The sequence below is a fragment of the Onychostoma macrolepis genome, chromosome 03 (genome assembly GCF_012432095.1).
Source record: "Onychostoma macrolepis isolate SWU-2019 chromosome 03, ASM1243209v1, whole genome shotgun sequence".
NCBI classification, from domain to species: domain Eukaryota; kingdom Metazoa; phylum Chordata; class Actinopteri; order Cypriniformes; family Cyprinidae; genus Onychostoma; species Onychostoma macrolepis.
In genome coordinates, this window is record NC_081157.1 from 20,336,243 (window position 1) to 20,351,365 (window position 15,123).

Here is a 15,123-nt window from a genome sequence, read left to right on the forward strand (position 1 = left end):
ACAAGTGATGTAATGATACATTTCTCCAAATCTGTTCTGATGAAAAAACAAACTCATCTACATCTTGGATGTCCCGAGGATGAGTAAATTCTCAGCAAATTTTTGAATGAACTATTCCTTTGATGTTAATAAAGATCAAGCTAAAAAAACTGTAAAACTATCTGAAAATTAACAGCAACAAACGTACCCAACAGATCTGCCCCTTCATCCACATCTCCAATCAAACCTGTGCCTGCTGACGACACTTCTTCGAAGAGAGACTCTGTATTTCGGTCGAACGCCATGTTCTCAATCCCTTGGGTCGGGGTGCTTCAACACATCAGCAACGAGCATGTTACATCATTCAATTATAGGCCAGCACTGGATTTAGGATCTGACACTTTAATATGAGAGGGTAAACCTGAGGTTACTCAGTTCAGTTTAGAGAATCCTATTAAACCTAAACAATATTTCTAGGCCTTCGAAGACACATTCAAATGTTTTAGACACAGTGTTTGATTTATGGCACATTGGTTACCTTGAACCTTTATATCCGAGGTCCATGTCCAGCTCTGGTGTGGACTCAATAATGGCCTGAACATCTGACTTTTCCTCATTATCAGCCAGACCTGAATAATCAAAATGGACAACTGCATATTTATCAAAGAATCCTGAAAAAAAGTAGGCCTATCACAGTTACCACAAACATATTAAGCAGCACAAGTGTTTTCAACATTGATAATAATAAATGTTTTGAGCAGCAAATCAGCATATCAGAATAATTTCTGAAGGATCACGTGACACTGAAGACTGAGTAATGATGCTGGAAATTCAGCTTTACATCACAGGAATAAATTACACTTTAAAATATATTCCAGTAGAAAACAGTTCTTTTAAATTGTAAAAATATTTCACAATATTGCTGTTTTTACTGCATTTTTAAATCAAATAAATATAGCCTCACTGAACATTAAGAACAATCTTACCGACCCTAAACTTCTGAATGGTAGTGTATAACACTAAATGAAGTGCCATTTGAGCAACACTGTCCAATCTTAGAGTCATTTACAGCTGAAACGCTTTCCATGCACAGTAAAAAGCTTCTAACCCGCAGAGACGCTCCTGGTCCCTGGAACAGCCTGAACCTCGGTGTTCTTCCAGATTCCCTCTCCATCCTCTCTGTGCGAGTCCAGGGCCAGATCTGAGGCCGTGGTGGACATGGGAGTGACAGACTTTGAGCCTCCCTGGCTGAGGTCAGACAGCTCATCCTGAAATCATTCAACGCACAATGCTCATTACCTGAAGGTCAGAGGTCACAGCTCAGGGACAGAGGAGAGAAAGCAACATGAAAACACAGAAGGGTCAGGATATTCACTTAAACCCTGAACATTTGACAAACTGAGGTGAGACCAACGGCCACACAAACACACACAGGACAGACACGACAAAATATATAGGGGATGGCATTGCTGTAGACTTTTTTTTTTTTTTTTTGAAAACAAGCGTCAAATAATAACTAGACAAATCAGTGTCAGTTCAGGTTAAAGGTATTAAAATATAAGACTGCAAACACAAAAAGGGCAAACACTTGACAGCTCATTGATGCAACTGTAAGAAAGCTTACATGATACAAAAATAACAAAATAACAGAGATTAGAACACCAAACAAATGAGATCGACCGACACAGATTTTTTGTTTTTTTCAAGTGTCTGATAACTAAGATGCAGAAATATTGTAAATATTACAATATTACTAAATATATTTATTTCTGATTCGGAGTTTAAATTTCTGATTTTTGACAATAAAAAAAAAAAGGTTTATTTACTTTTTTATATAATGCAAAGTTGTTTTGTACCTTTGCTGTCTGATTATTAAGATACACATTTAAAAAATAAAAGTTTACAATTTTATCCAAACAATATATTAAGTAGAGTGATTTATAGGCGTACCATACTGGTACTTAAGAACTGATAACACAAGAGGGGAAAATAAAATCAGCAAAACCAATTATCGGTCAATCTCTACAAAAACACACTGCAACACACCGAGATTTACACAACACACCCCAAACAACAAAGCAAATATAATTTATGCTGATGAAATAGGTCAAAAACACTGCTGTAAATGCAACACAATTGAAATGAATGCAGTAATTTGTAGAAAAGAAGAAAAACTATGTTAAAGCCAAGTGTTGGGGTTATTTATACTGTAGAAAACCTATATCTACAGTACATAAACCTACTAAAACTGAAAAAATTTATTGCCATGTTTTACATACCCGCACACTTTATACTAACATTATTTCCCCACTATACAAAAAGTAACAGCTACTTTTATTAGGAGTGAAGAAATAATGTAACATTACTTTTAAAGGGGTCATGAACTGAGAAACCAAAATTCCCCTGATCTTTTGACATAAGAGGTCATTGTGCTGTAAATTTCAGAACTCAAAACTTTCTTGTTAGTCTAAAAACAGCTTATATTGAAGCTAGTCTGCCAAAATGACAGCTTGAGGAATGTTCTGCTTAATGTTGTAACAGTGTGGATAAGCACCGCCTCCACAGAAGAAGATCAACGCCTGCTTCTACATCGCTACCTGTTTAGCCCCGCCCACCGATTCATGCATGTAGTGTGAATAACAAGAGAGGCGAACGCAGGTCTACGCAGAAAACAATCAACTGTATTTGATGAACTTTATTTTTAAGGAAGTTTCAGTACAGGACAGAAAATAGCCTATTACTTCCAAATCATGATGATTTTGATGTAAAAATCTTGATAACATTATAAGTCGACCTCAGAGAACAGTACAAAAGAGATGACCCCTTTAAAAGTAACATTCCCCAACACTGGTTAAAACCAATTCATAACGACAGTAAGTGTTACAACTAAAGACATGATATTGTCAGCTACCATTTTGATAGCACAATGTTAGAAATGTGCAAATGAAGAATGAAATCTAAGACAGCGTGAAACTGAAATGGCATGCGGTAAAAGCTTAACACCATGCATTAGCTGTATGCAACTATATCCTAGATAACTAAAAATATTTGTGCATTACTCCAAGTTAACATGCTCTTTTTTTATTTAGCATTTATTACTAATCTGGACTTTCTAGATCTGTGTAGTTGCATGCAGTTAAGACACCAAACCACATTCTGTGGATAAACTTTCTGATTATTAGAGGACAACAGTGATTTGCACTACACACTGTCCGCCGGCACACAGCCTTGCTACCTTGCAGTCGTTTGCCAGCGAGTCCCAAGCTTCCAGAACATCCTTACCATCCCTTTTCTTTGGAGTGTCCTCCGCCTCCAACTGCTTGGACAAGAAAATTGGGACGTGGCATCTTATATTTGTTTGAAACACAATAGCGCTCTCATGTGTTTGTGCTGTGATCTAGCATTGGTGGGTGGGAAAACACAACTCTAATGTAACATTATTATGCATGAGAACATTTAAAGCAGCGATCCATACAAGAGAGCTTCAGATTCTTAATGTTGCCATGTTTCATGCAGGTGAACGTGGATGTCGAAGCATCAAATCAGTTCACATAAAGAAAAATGGCTGTAACATTAATGGAATGAATGTTCTGTATAATGGACTCTTTTCACATGATTAACAGTGAAGTTTTTTTATATTTTTACTTATAAATTTTTTTTAAAAGTTTATATCACTATACTTTGTTACATTGGCAGTTAATCCTACTGCATAGCTAATACAATGGTTGAGGAATTTCTCATTTCTTCTCTCTTCCTACCAACATAATCATTAAGTCTATTTTTCTTCCTCTTTTGGAAAGTCATAGAAACAATATTATGGATTTTTTCTTTTACTATTGGAGCAAATGGGAACACAAAAATTATATCTATTGTAGTTTCTTTACCAATATAGAACTTCTACAGTTCTGAGTGGGGTGTGCAATATTTATCATCTGCATTAATATCATAATTGTTGTTTTAATGATGAGTATGTCACTCACTTTGTAAAAAATAAACAAAACATGTCTTGAAAATCTAATGAAGCCTATTAAATGCAGTTAAAATGCCCCTATAATTCAAGTTATGAAAGCAAATAGTATCCCTGTATGGGTTTGTTTTTGTATTTATATAGGTAAGTAATATCTCACAAGCAACAGTGCCGTTTTCCTAAATATTAGCGCATGAGTGCGATCGCAAATGTGATATTAACTTCATATTAAACAGTTCAAAAAACAATAAGTTAATATTCAGTGAGTTAGATTTTAGACATAATATTGTCTGTTTTTTCCTGTTTCACCAACAAAAATATTTTCAAACATTTTTGCATCTCAGAGCAACACTGCTGTGCTTTATTCCTGAACGAATCTGTTTTTGAACAGATTATTTGAGTCCATGATTCAATAACCCATACATAATAACCCAGTCACTTGCTTCATTTCTAAAACTAATTCAGCCATTTTGAATGAATCATTTGAATGAATGATTCAATTAATCACTCATTAAGACAGGGACTTACTGCCACCTTCTGGCAGTTTTAGTGTCATATTCATCCATGAAAGGCCTAAACTAGCCACACCATCACCCTCAGCAATACATTGTTTAGTTATTGTTATTATTTAATTTTTTTGGTCAGTATCGCACACCCCTAGTTCTGAGAACCCTGGAAATGTGAAAAGGGTCCATTTGATGTTCTTAAATTGAACATCAGTAAGTATTGAATCCATTTCAAACCATTCATATTATGAACTGCAAAATATTTTCAGAAGTACTGCATATTACACTCAATATCGTTATATATCATCATATATGTTAAAGCTGCAGTCCGTAACTTTTTTTGGTTAAAAATTTTCCAAAATCAATATTTGAGCAAGTACATAACCAGCCAGTGTTCAACTTTACTTTAGCCCGATTCACAACGGTTAGCTTATAATAAGGTTTTCTCATTTGAGTTGTACTTGTGGGAATTTGCGGTAATTTCAAACATGCCGCAGCATCATTACGTCACGTCTGTAAACATAAAGAAGTATTCCTGGCTAATAGACTATAGGATCCTGTGAGGATCCTGCAGGTGGCGGATCGTTTATAGCCTTTTCTCAAAGCAGCTGGAATAATTAAATGTATCATTTTGGTTGTGGACTGTAATCCTGAAAGCATTATAGGTTTATGAAATGCATGTGACTTGAAATTAAATTATATTCCAGTTTTAATCGATTACAGATAGTCTACGAGGGATTACACAAGTTTTGTATTTTAAAGAGAACCAGTTCAAAGGCAGAATAATTAGCTTTTTGGATTAAAAGAATTTCTTTACATGAAATTCAAATGGTATGACAATTAGAGATTAGACTGTAGAGAAATTGAAATCTATATGTAACGCTAATACACACTACATACACGCAATGCTGATGTTTGCATTAAAAATTTGAGAAAAAAGTATAACAATCATAATTTGCACGGTTTGATGTGATATGAGCTAAGTGATTGTTAGATTTAAAACACCATTGGTAGTGCGATTTATTGTAATGTTTTTTTCCTCAGTTGGTCAGAACAAACGGGGCAGATTGTTACCTGTTCAGATGACAGTATCCAGTGGAAATTCTTATTTGGGTCATATATTCCTAGATGTAGGCTAGAATCTGTGATTCCTGAGTACAGTATCCACACCGGTGCAGTGACTGACAGCCACACATACTTCTCAAAACATTAGATTGATCCGCACTGAAGCCATGCTTGTGCACAACCAACACAATGAAGATTATTCCGCAAATAGCTGCAATTGCAGGTTTTCAAACAGAGATGGCGACAAAGAGGCAAAACTTACGGACTGCAGCTTTAATATAGTAACTTTAACCCTCTAGTCATTTAACTGTATCGCAAGCACTAAAATCTAATTTAATCTTGTATTTTGGTAGTAAATTTGATAGAATGGGTCACTGCTGATGTCCCAGGATGCTTGAAAATGCATCATCGCTGCCTAATGTTTCCGTGGCAACATCTTTCAAACAACCACTGCCCATATTTTCTTCCCTATCCACCAGCAAACATGTACCTTTACAAAAACAGAGGATATGCTCACAAAACAAAGACATCAAATGTGTATCTATCATCTTCTCTTCCTCAAAACTCTTACATGATGATATTGTGATGTTACTGTACCTTGAGGCTGGCGTTAGAGCGCTGATGACTGAGGTTATTGAATCTCCAGGCCTCCATTCCGGGAGTCTCGGCTCTGCCCTGGATGTCAGGCGTCAGTGAAGAGCCACCGCTGGACATGGGAAAGATTCCCAGAGACAGGGGCCGCTCTTTCCTGTGTAATGAGAAAAAGATCAAAAATCATCATGCATTAATATAAATGTGAAATGCAATCAATCTTTGTTCTGATGTAATTGAATTTTATATAAACAATCATGGTGTCTGTTTCTTTTTAGCACAGATAATTGATCATGTTCATCTTACCGAATTCGGCCAATTGTTCCTGTGTCAGAGGTCTCTCCTCCCGTCTGCTGCAACCGGATCCGTTCCACATGTTCCATGTAGTTGTGGATCATCTGAAGAACAAATGAACAAAAAGTAGGCAGATTAATTGGCCTTAAAGAGCTGGTAGTCTGCTCACCAAGGCTGCATTTAATTAATAAAATAATAACATTAATATTGTGAAATTTTATTAAAATAACTCTTCTATTTTCATGTACAATTTTTATTTAAATTCACTCTTTGACTAATGTATATTGTGGTTGCCACTCCCAAAACTGCAGTGTGTACATGGCCATTGTCATTTACATTGTGTTGAATTTGCTGAATTTGTTGAATTTGCTCTCTTACCTCTGTGTGCCGCAGGTGAAGGGAATTATACTCGCGCTTCAGTTCAGCCTCTCGCTCCTCTAATCGACTTACTGAGAAAGGAGGAGTAAAAAAGATTAAAGAAATTCGGAATGATTAACTTGTTCAACAGTACAAGTGTAATTTGCAAAGATTTTAGTATTGTAGTTCAGTCCAAAAATATGTATTTTCAAAATGTCTCTCTCAACTGCTTTTAAAAACTTTGTAAGACAACATTTTGGCATCTTTTTGCATGCAAATTCATGCAAAATGTTAGTCTGTGCTGTCTTGTAAACACAAGGTACAAGCTTGGAACAAGGGCCTTGAAATAAATGAGGACAGAGAAATGAGGTTAATTATCACAGCCGTCGTCATAGCAGGTTAGAAAACTCCCAAATGACCAATGACGACCCGCAGTTCACTGTACAGCACTCAAAAACCATGCGAATTGGCTTGAAACCAGATTTTAAGATAGTTTGAGTGGGCAAAGCTGATGCTTTCAGTGAGGCCTTTAAAAATACTTGCAGTCCTGTAGAGAGAATATCCACAGAGGATATTAAACAGGCTTTATTTAATAGGTGACACAAAGACATAATCCACTTTTAGCTTTCTGGTTTAAATCTAATCCTGCAGCAGATCTGCTCAAAGCATCCCACAATCAGACCGGCTAATTCACTGTCTACACACTTAATTTCAGCATAGTGATTTCTAGTAGAACTGATATCCATTTCAAATCTCAGAAAAGGGTTCGGTGGAAATGCACTATTAATTAATGGCAGAATTAATTAATTAGTGCCAGATTAAAACAGCAGACATCCATAATTAGCATGTTTTGGTGCTTGACTAATATCATTATCACCCACGAGTCTATTCCAGCACACACTCAGTCTGAACTGACCCTGGTTTAGATTTTTTTACGGATGTTTTCGAGCGACAGAACAGGAGTAATGTTATTTCAGGGCCACAGAAAGCATTGCTTTTAATAAGACTGAAGAGATTAATCACATGAATGCAAAACTAAACAAAACTCCCTTACTCAAAGCCAGACTTCTAGAGGTGTAAATATTTGCTCTGACAACAAATCAAATTCTGTTTTCAATTCTTTTGGAAAAGATGCAATGCACCACTAAATTTGGTCACAACTTTCATTTGGTTTTTCTAATATGATTCATAATTATTTTCAAATTGTGCAAAGGAGAGTTTAACATTAATAAAAGGTCCACACACCTCCAGTCCAGTCCATGTAAACAGTGCTCAATCTGTGCATATTTCTCTCCCGATTCAAGCGAGACTTTTCATTATGGTATTTTAGCAATGGATTTAAGTTTTAATGATAAATTTGTTTCTTACAAAAAGCAGCTTTTTACATCAACATTAATTGATGGACTGGAGTGGTGTGGATTACTTGTGGATTATTGTGCTGTTTTTATCAGCTGTTTGGACTCTCATTCTGACGGCACCCATTCACTGCAGACGATCCATTGGTGAGCAAGTGACGTAATGCAACATTTCTCCAAATCTGTTTTGATAAAGAAAAACTCATCTGCATTTTGGATGGCCTGAAGATGAGTAAATTTTCAGCAAATGTTTGGGTGAACTATTCCTTTAACTTAATAAACAAATGTATTTGGAGAGATGAGTTACACTGGTGGAATATGGACAGAAAACAATACAGCAGGTTTTACATTCATATCCATGTCAGAGGCGACTTAGACTTCGATCTAAATTAATCTGTTGAATGCTGACGCAAATGAACAGCAAGCAACCCTTGAAAATCAATTTTGGTGTTAGATAACTCAACTACTTCACTTTAATGGAAATCTGCACAATAATGACTCACAGCCACGAGGAATCAAACAGCTATATGTTGAAGCCAAAGAAAGTGTTAAATCTTTGCTGTGCAAATGGGCCTCTCTACATTCTCAATGATCCATTAATAGGGTCAGTAGAATGGTTTGAGAGAAGAGATAGCAGATTAAATTACGGGATGGTACTGTAATATGAACCACGTGTGAAGAACACTAAAGCAATACTTCACATAACAGCTAAAGTATAAAGAACTATGGGCTATAGCTATTTTATACAGAAACAGAAGGACTTTAAGAGCGGATGCATGGACATATAACATGTAGAAGACATATGAAGGATTAAAAAAATTGTCAGATCATGGAAGTGTCAGACTGAACGAGAAGAGGGAATAAAGCAGGTGATTCTTACTCTGGTCAGCATAGTTCTTGATCTTCAGCTCCAGTTGACGGGAATGTGATGAAAGGCTTTCCAGATGGTTCTGCAAATCCTTCTTCTCTTGCTCTTGGGAATCTTCAAATTCAATGAACTTCTGCTCACAGAAAACACAAGGAACAAATTAAATATTGCATAATACATTTATTTTTTAAATAACCAACAGGCCTTACAGGATTTAGTTATATTACATCATGATATCAACAGTAAGTAATATTTGTAATTTAAAGGAAGAAAATTTTCAGTCATTTCAGACATTTTCAAGGATGAGTCATCAATATTTCTGGTCTTTTTTGTGTGCGTATATCTGCTAAAATCAGCTAGCATATTGATTATACACTCAACAGACTAAAATATATACGTTATGACCAAAGTGGCTGATGCTGATAGTTGATATAATGCAGATAAATGACTGAATGATAGCAAATTTACAACATTGCTTAACGTACGAAAATGTGCTTAAATTATGTGTGTAAACATTTTCACAATATTCACCAACTAAATTCAAAACTTTGGGGTCAGCAATATTTTTGTTTATGTTTTTGAAAAAAGTTGCTTATCTATGCTACATTTATTTAATCAAAAATACAGTAATTTTCAGCATCATTACTCACATGTTAAAATCATTTGTGCTACTTACAGTTGATGAATAGAAGGTTCAAATAAACAGCATTTACTTGAAATAGATTTTTTTTTACTGGCACTTTTGATTAATTTAATGCACATTTGCTGAATGAATTTTCTTTCAAAAACTCTTAATGACCACAAACATTTGAGTGGCAGTGTATGGTACATCATGCATCGACAAAACTGTAAGTTTCGCAAGCAAAATACAGTGTGAATCCAGCAAGAGTTTTTATAGCCAGGTCACAGCAAAGGACCCCATGACCTGGAAGTAATATCTTTTTCCCTAATTGGAATCTCTCTCCTGCAAATCCCTACAGAACACATGCTTCATGTCTGAAGTACAGGGGTCTCCTGGAGAGCCTGGTGCAGTGCGAGTATCTGATAAAGGGGAGCTGTTTCAGTGTCACTTCAGGTTCACGTCACACTGAATGAAAACTCATTCAGCGGCCCCCCGAGTACAGAGATCAACAAACATAAGGTTCAAGTCACATCCAATTCCCATTCATTTTCAGTGCAACACAAATCGCTCACAAACACACAGTATTAGTTAAGTTAAAGGAGTTTAAGACAAGACATACACTACAATGACATGATAATATACAGTTTCTGATTTCTGAGTAAATATTCTATAAAACATGGGGTCAAGTCAATAAACTGTACTATATATCTGCATTATATCAGACACTATTCTCTCTAGATATCAAAAATATCATCATATCATCGAACCATGGAAAAACTAAATTAAATCAATTCATTAAATTAAATTTAAATATCAAGGGATGACACTATATATGTGTAAACTGATTTTGCAGCAATGATTAAGACTGTGTTGTTATTAACTAAAACTATAAAAAATTTAAACATTTTTGGTAACTGAAAAATAAAATATCAATTTTAGATGAAAAAAATTTAAAAAGAAAATAAATGTGGAAGTCGAATTAATAAAATAGCTAAATCTAAAATAAAAATAAATGAAAGCTGAATAGAAATATTTTAAAAAACTAATAAAAATGGCAAAAGCTCACAACAAAAAGCACAAAAAAATACTAAAACTTAAAGCTAAATTAAACTAAAAATATATAGCCAATTTAACATTTCAATGAATGCTATAATAGAATAATTACACTGGTTTGAGACAACATATTGGTTCAATGCGTTATTTTAAAATTTTTACAGTATAACAATTTAACACATTATGCCTGAAACCCAATCAAGATCCCAAAGAGTCTTAAAAGTTGCTCTAGTATATCAGTGATCTGAAACGTGAGAGAAAGATCAATGTTCACCACAACTGATGAATATTGATCACAGCCTTATGTCACAGTCACCCTGCTGTTGGAAGTGAAATCTGTCTGTCATAATAGGATGTATCCAGATCCCGTATCAGTACACACACAGGGATTAATGCAGCTCATGGCTCATGTGTGTTTTGGTTGTAGTAGGTGCCAGACATATTGCTCGTAATCCCAGTTAACTATCACTGTGTCAGGAACACATAAAGCCATTGAGCAGCCTTAATCTGTCTAAAGTCGGGTTTACACACGTTGAGAACTGTACAATGCAGTGTAATCTTATTTCCAAAACAGATTAGAGACGCATTTACTCACACACTTCAACCATGAAAGGTTCGTAACTTAAAACTAATGGCACATGCAATACAATTTCAAAGGTTTAATGCAAAAAAAGTCTCTGAAAAAAGCACTGCACAGTGTGTTTCTGTGCATGACGACAGACTGTTGCATCAGTCAAAATCCTGCCACATATGGATGACTTGGACTACATGACACACTTTTGACTCTAGTAAATATTTATCAAAGTAGGTTTATTTTTGAATTTATTTCACATACATTAAAGTATTGCCAACAAAAAAAGCTATTGAATATTTTCATCGTGATTGCTCAGGAAAAAAAAATACATCTCACTGAACATGGTGACATGTTTTTGGCTTATTAGCCTAAAAATCACAAAACAGCACAATTCATGGTCAACAAATATTGTGATTATTAAAATATTGTCATTTTTAGAAATTAATAACCTTGTGACAGTCTGCCTAACTTGACAACACAGAAAACTATTGGACTTTTGAATCAAAACCTTACAGTTACCCATCAAACAAAAATATATATTCTAAGAACACTCTACTAATGTTCCCGTGAAGTTATTAAAACGTTATTTCTGGATGTTCTCTGAATGTTCAAAATGTCCAGTTTTTGAAACGTTTAAAAAAAAAATTTTTTTTAAAAACGTTTTTTCTTGGTTATGCAAACATTAAGTTTCATTTTATCATTTAGCAAACGTTATGGGTACATTACCTCACATGTAACATTTAAAAACGTTACAAGAACATCCAACTAAAATGTTTCCTAAAAAACGTTCTATGAAAAACGTATAAAATAACATTTTTGTGCAAACGTTATTAAATAGCCTTCTGTTCTATTAAATAGCCTATTAAATAACGTTCTGAAACAGGTAACGTTAACATTTAAAAAACAGATGAACATCCAACTAAAACGTTTCAGAAAAAAACGTTCTATTAATTACGTATAAATAACACTTTTTGCCAATGTTTTGAGACATTATTAGACCAGATAACTTTGAACGCACATTCTCTTAGCGTTACTTGTAGAACGTTCTGAAACACGTAACATTTCAAAAACAGGTGAGCATCCAACTAAAATGTTTCCTGAAAAACGTGTAAAATAACATTTTTGTGCAAACGTTATTAAATAGCCTACAGGACAACTTTAAATGAACATTCTATTAGCGTTCTCAGAACGTTCTGAAACAGGTAACGTTAACATTTAAAAAACAGATGAACAGCCAACTAAAACGTTTCAGAAAAAAACGTTCTATTGATAACGTATAGATAACACCTTTTTTGCCAGTGTTTTGAGAACATTATTAGACCAGATAACTTTGAACGAACATTCTCTTAGCGTTACTTGAAGAACGTTTGTTCATAACCTCGCCAGAACGTTATAGCCAAAGTTCTGCGACTGTGACAACTCGCCCCGGTCTCTTCTCCTCCCATATGACACGGAGGCAAGCATCCGTCTCTGTAGCTTGCATTGCAAAACAAAAAACTCGCTCGACATGTTGTTTGCTTGCTCGTTTTGCGTTGTTTTTGATCTCTGGTCTTTACTTACAAGCACGCAAACAACATGACTGCGCCAGAAATGTCTGTACATTAAGTTCTAACCATCAGCGTGGACCAGACAGACCATCAGAGGGCATAATAATGAACTGAAGCACGTCGAAATGCACATTTGATTTCTTTATTCACTTAAGGCCCAAGGCTGATTCACCCTCACAGCACTGGCTAAACAAGGCAGGGCAAAACCATTCGTGCACGTGCATGAGGATGATGATGCTGCAAGAAAACAAAGATGCCAGGCTCCCGATGCTGATGGTGCCGCGCACTCACCTCCTCGGCGTGTTTCCTCAGCGCCTTCTCGCGCTCGTACTGAGTGATCAGCTGCTCGTTGTCCTCCTTGAGGAGCTCCAGCTCCACCTCGTGCTCCTGGTTCTCGGCGAACACCGAGTCGAGGTTCTCCAGCACCGCCACCACCAGCGGCATCAGCTCCTTCACCACGTCCTCGTCGTATTTGCGGATGAGCCTCTCGAACTCGCGGTAGATGGAGTTGGCCAGGCCCGAGACCCTCTCCGACATGATCGCCGATGTCCCCGGGTCGTCCTGGTACACAACTCCGTCATCCAGCTCCATTTTCCTTCCTCTCCAGAGAGACTGTCCTAGATCTAAACCTCCGCTGTTCCACACCAACGAGTCTCCGTTTATATCTGAAGAACGAGAGCTGGTGTAGTCCCGTTATCTTGTCTGAAAGACGGCCACAGTGACCCCACGGAAGTCCAGAGTCCCTCCCTGGAACCGGCCGATGTATTACGTGGAGTGTTTTTTTCCCGCGGTCGCCACACGGCAGCAGCGGCGGCAGCGGAGCTGTTGACTAGACAATCGCGCGCTGACGTCACGCCCGGTACCGTAACACGCCGCGTACCGTGATGACTGTTCTTGAGACATGATGGGGCAAAACCTGTACCACAACATTACCTGACATTATCTTATTTTATTTCATTAATTTTTATGTTTTTTATTTAAATCGCACAATTCCCACTCTGGAATGAATCGTTTAATAATTTATGATAATGAATTTGATAACTAGTGTTCTTGACAACATTGCAAGATGCGAATTATGGGGGTTAATATTCAGTCCAAAGGAAATAAAAAGTCGCTTAAAAATAGTAAATAGTCGCGATCAAAAAATTGCGTCAAGGTTGCCTCAAGTGGTAACAATAGGTGTAGGATCATCGGAAGGAAAACTGAAAAGAAAGAAAAAACATAAATATTAAAGCCTTGATTTTTAAAAATCATTTATATATTTCAGTTATATATTATCAATTATATATTGCGCACACGGCTCAAATGCATTGTTTCATTCGATTTTCTCTTTATTTTATCCGAATTATGTTACCTAAAGCAACGTGTAAAATATTTTAAACCGTTTTTGTCTAAATTTCCCTCTCATTTTTATGTAATATGAAAAATCTGGTTATTTAAACACTGTAAAATGGTCAGTTGTTTCATTCTTTGAAGTGAATACTATGAATCCTAAAAATATTTTAGATATTATTTTTGCATCTGATGGTGTAGCCTCATCAAAACACTTTTGTTTTTTAGAAAATGAGAGAAGCAGATGTATGAAACATAGGCTAGGTGAATACCTCTAATCATGCTGAATAGTTTATTAATCCAAAATAATTCCATGATATACAGTATCTGACAGAAGTGAGTACACCCCTCACATTTTTGTAAATATTTTATTATATCTTTTCATGTGACAACACTGAAGAAATCACACTTTGCTACAATGTAAAGTAGTGAGTGTACAGCTTGTATAACAGTGTAAATTTGCTGTCCCCTCAAAATAACTCAACAGACAGCCATTAATGTCTAAACCGCTGGCCACAAAAGTGAGTACACCCCTAAGTGAAAATGTCCAAATTGGGCCCAATTAGCCATTTTCTCTCCCCGGTGTCATGTGACTCGTTAGTGTTACAAGGTCTCAGGTGTGAATGGGGAGCAGGTGTGTTAAATTTGGTGTTATCGCTCTCACTCTCTCATACTGGTCACTGGAAGTTCAACATGGCACCTCATGGCAAAGAACTCTCTGAGGATCTGAAAAAAAGAATTGTTGGTCTACATAAAGATGGCGTAGGCTATAAGAAGATTGCCAAGACCCTGAAACTGAGCTGCAGCATGGTGGCCAAGACCATACAGTGCTTCAACGGGACAGATTCCACTCAGAACAGGCCTCGCCATGGTCGACCAAAGAAGTTGAGTGCACGTGCTCAGCGTCATATCCAGAGGTTGTGTTTGGGAAATAGACATATGAGTGCTGCCAGCATTGCTGCAGAGGTTGAAGGGGTGGGGGGTCAGCCTGTCAGTGCTCAGACCATACGCCG

At 36.4% G+C, this 15,123-nt stretch overlaps 1 protein-coding gene across 8 annotated transcripts in view; it reads right to left on the minus strand.

The window, feature by feature from the left end:
• The window catches only part of spag9a (sperm associated antigen 9a), a 31,201-nt gene extending 17,522 nt beyond the window's left edge, over nt 1-13,679 (minus strand). For 5 of the 8 annotated variants that reach the window (XM_058768502.1, XM_058768496.1, XM_058768499.1 and 2 more), the window contains exons 1-9: nt 13,070-13,679; nt 8,995-9,115; nt 6,781-6,851; nt 6,415-6,506; nt 6,115-6,265; nt 3,215-3,295; nt 1,088-1,247; nt 518-608; nt 188-309 (exon numbers count right to left, since the gene is read on the minus strand). In XM_058768502.1, the coding sequence (XP_058624485.1) occupies nt 188-309; nt 518-608; nt 1,088-1,247; nt 3,215-3,295; nt 6,115-6,265; nt 6,415-6,506; nt 6,781-6,851; nt 8,995-9,115; nt 13,070-13,369 (1,189 nt within the window). In that variant the 5' untranslated portion in view covers nt 13,370-13,679. The remainder of the gene's footprint in view (nt 1-187; nt 310-517; nt 609-1,087; nt 1,248-3,214; nt 3,296-6,114; nt 6,266-6,414; nt 6,507-6,780; nt 6,852-8,994; nt 9,116-13,069) is intronic. The other 3 variants (XM_058768503.1, XM_058768498.1, XM_058768500.1) reach the window with 2 other exon arrangements.
• Between the last annotated feature and the right edge of the window lie 1,444 nt (nt 13,680-15,123).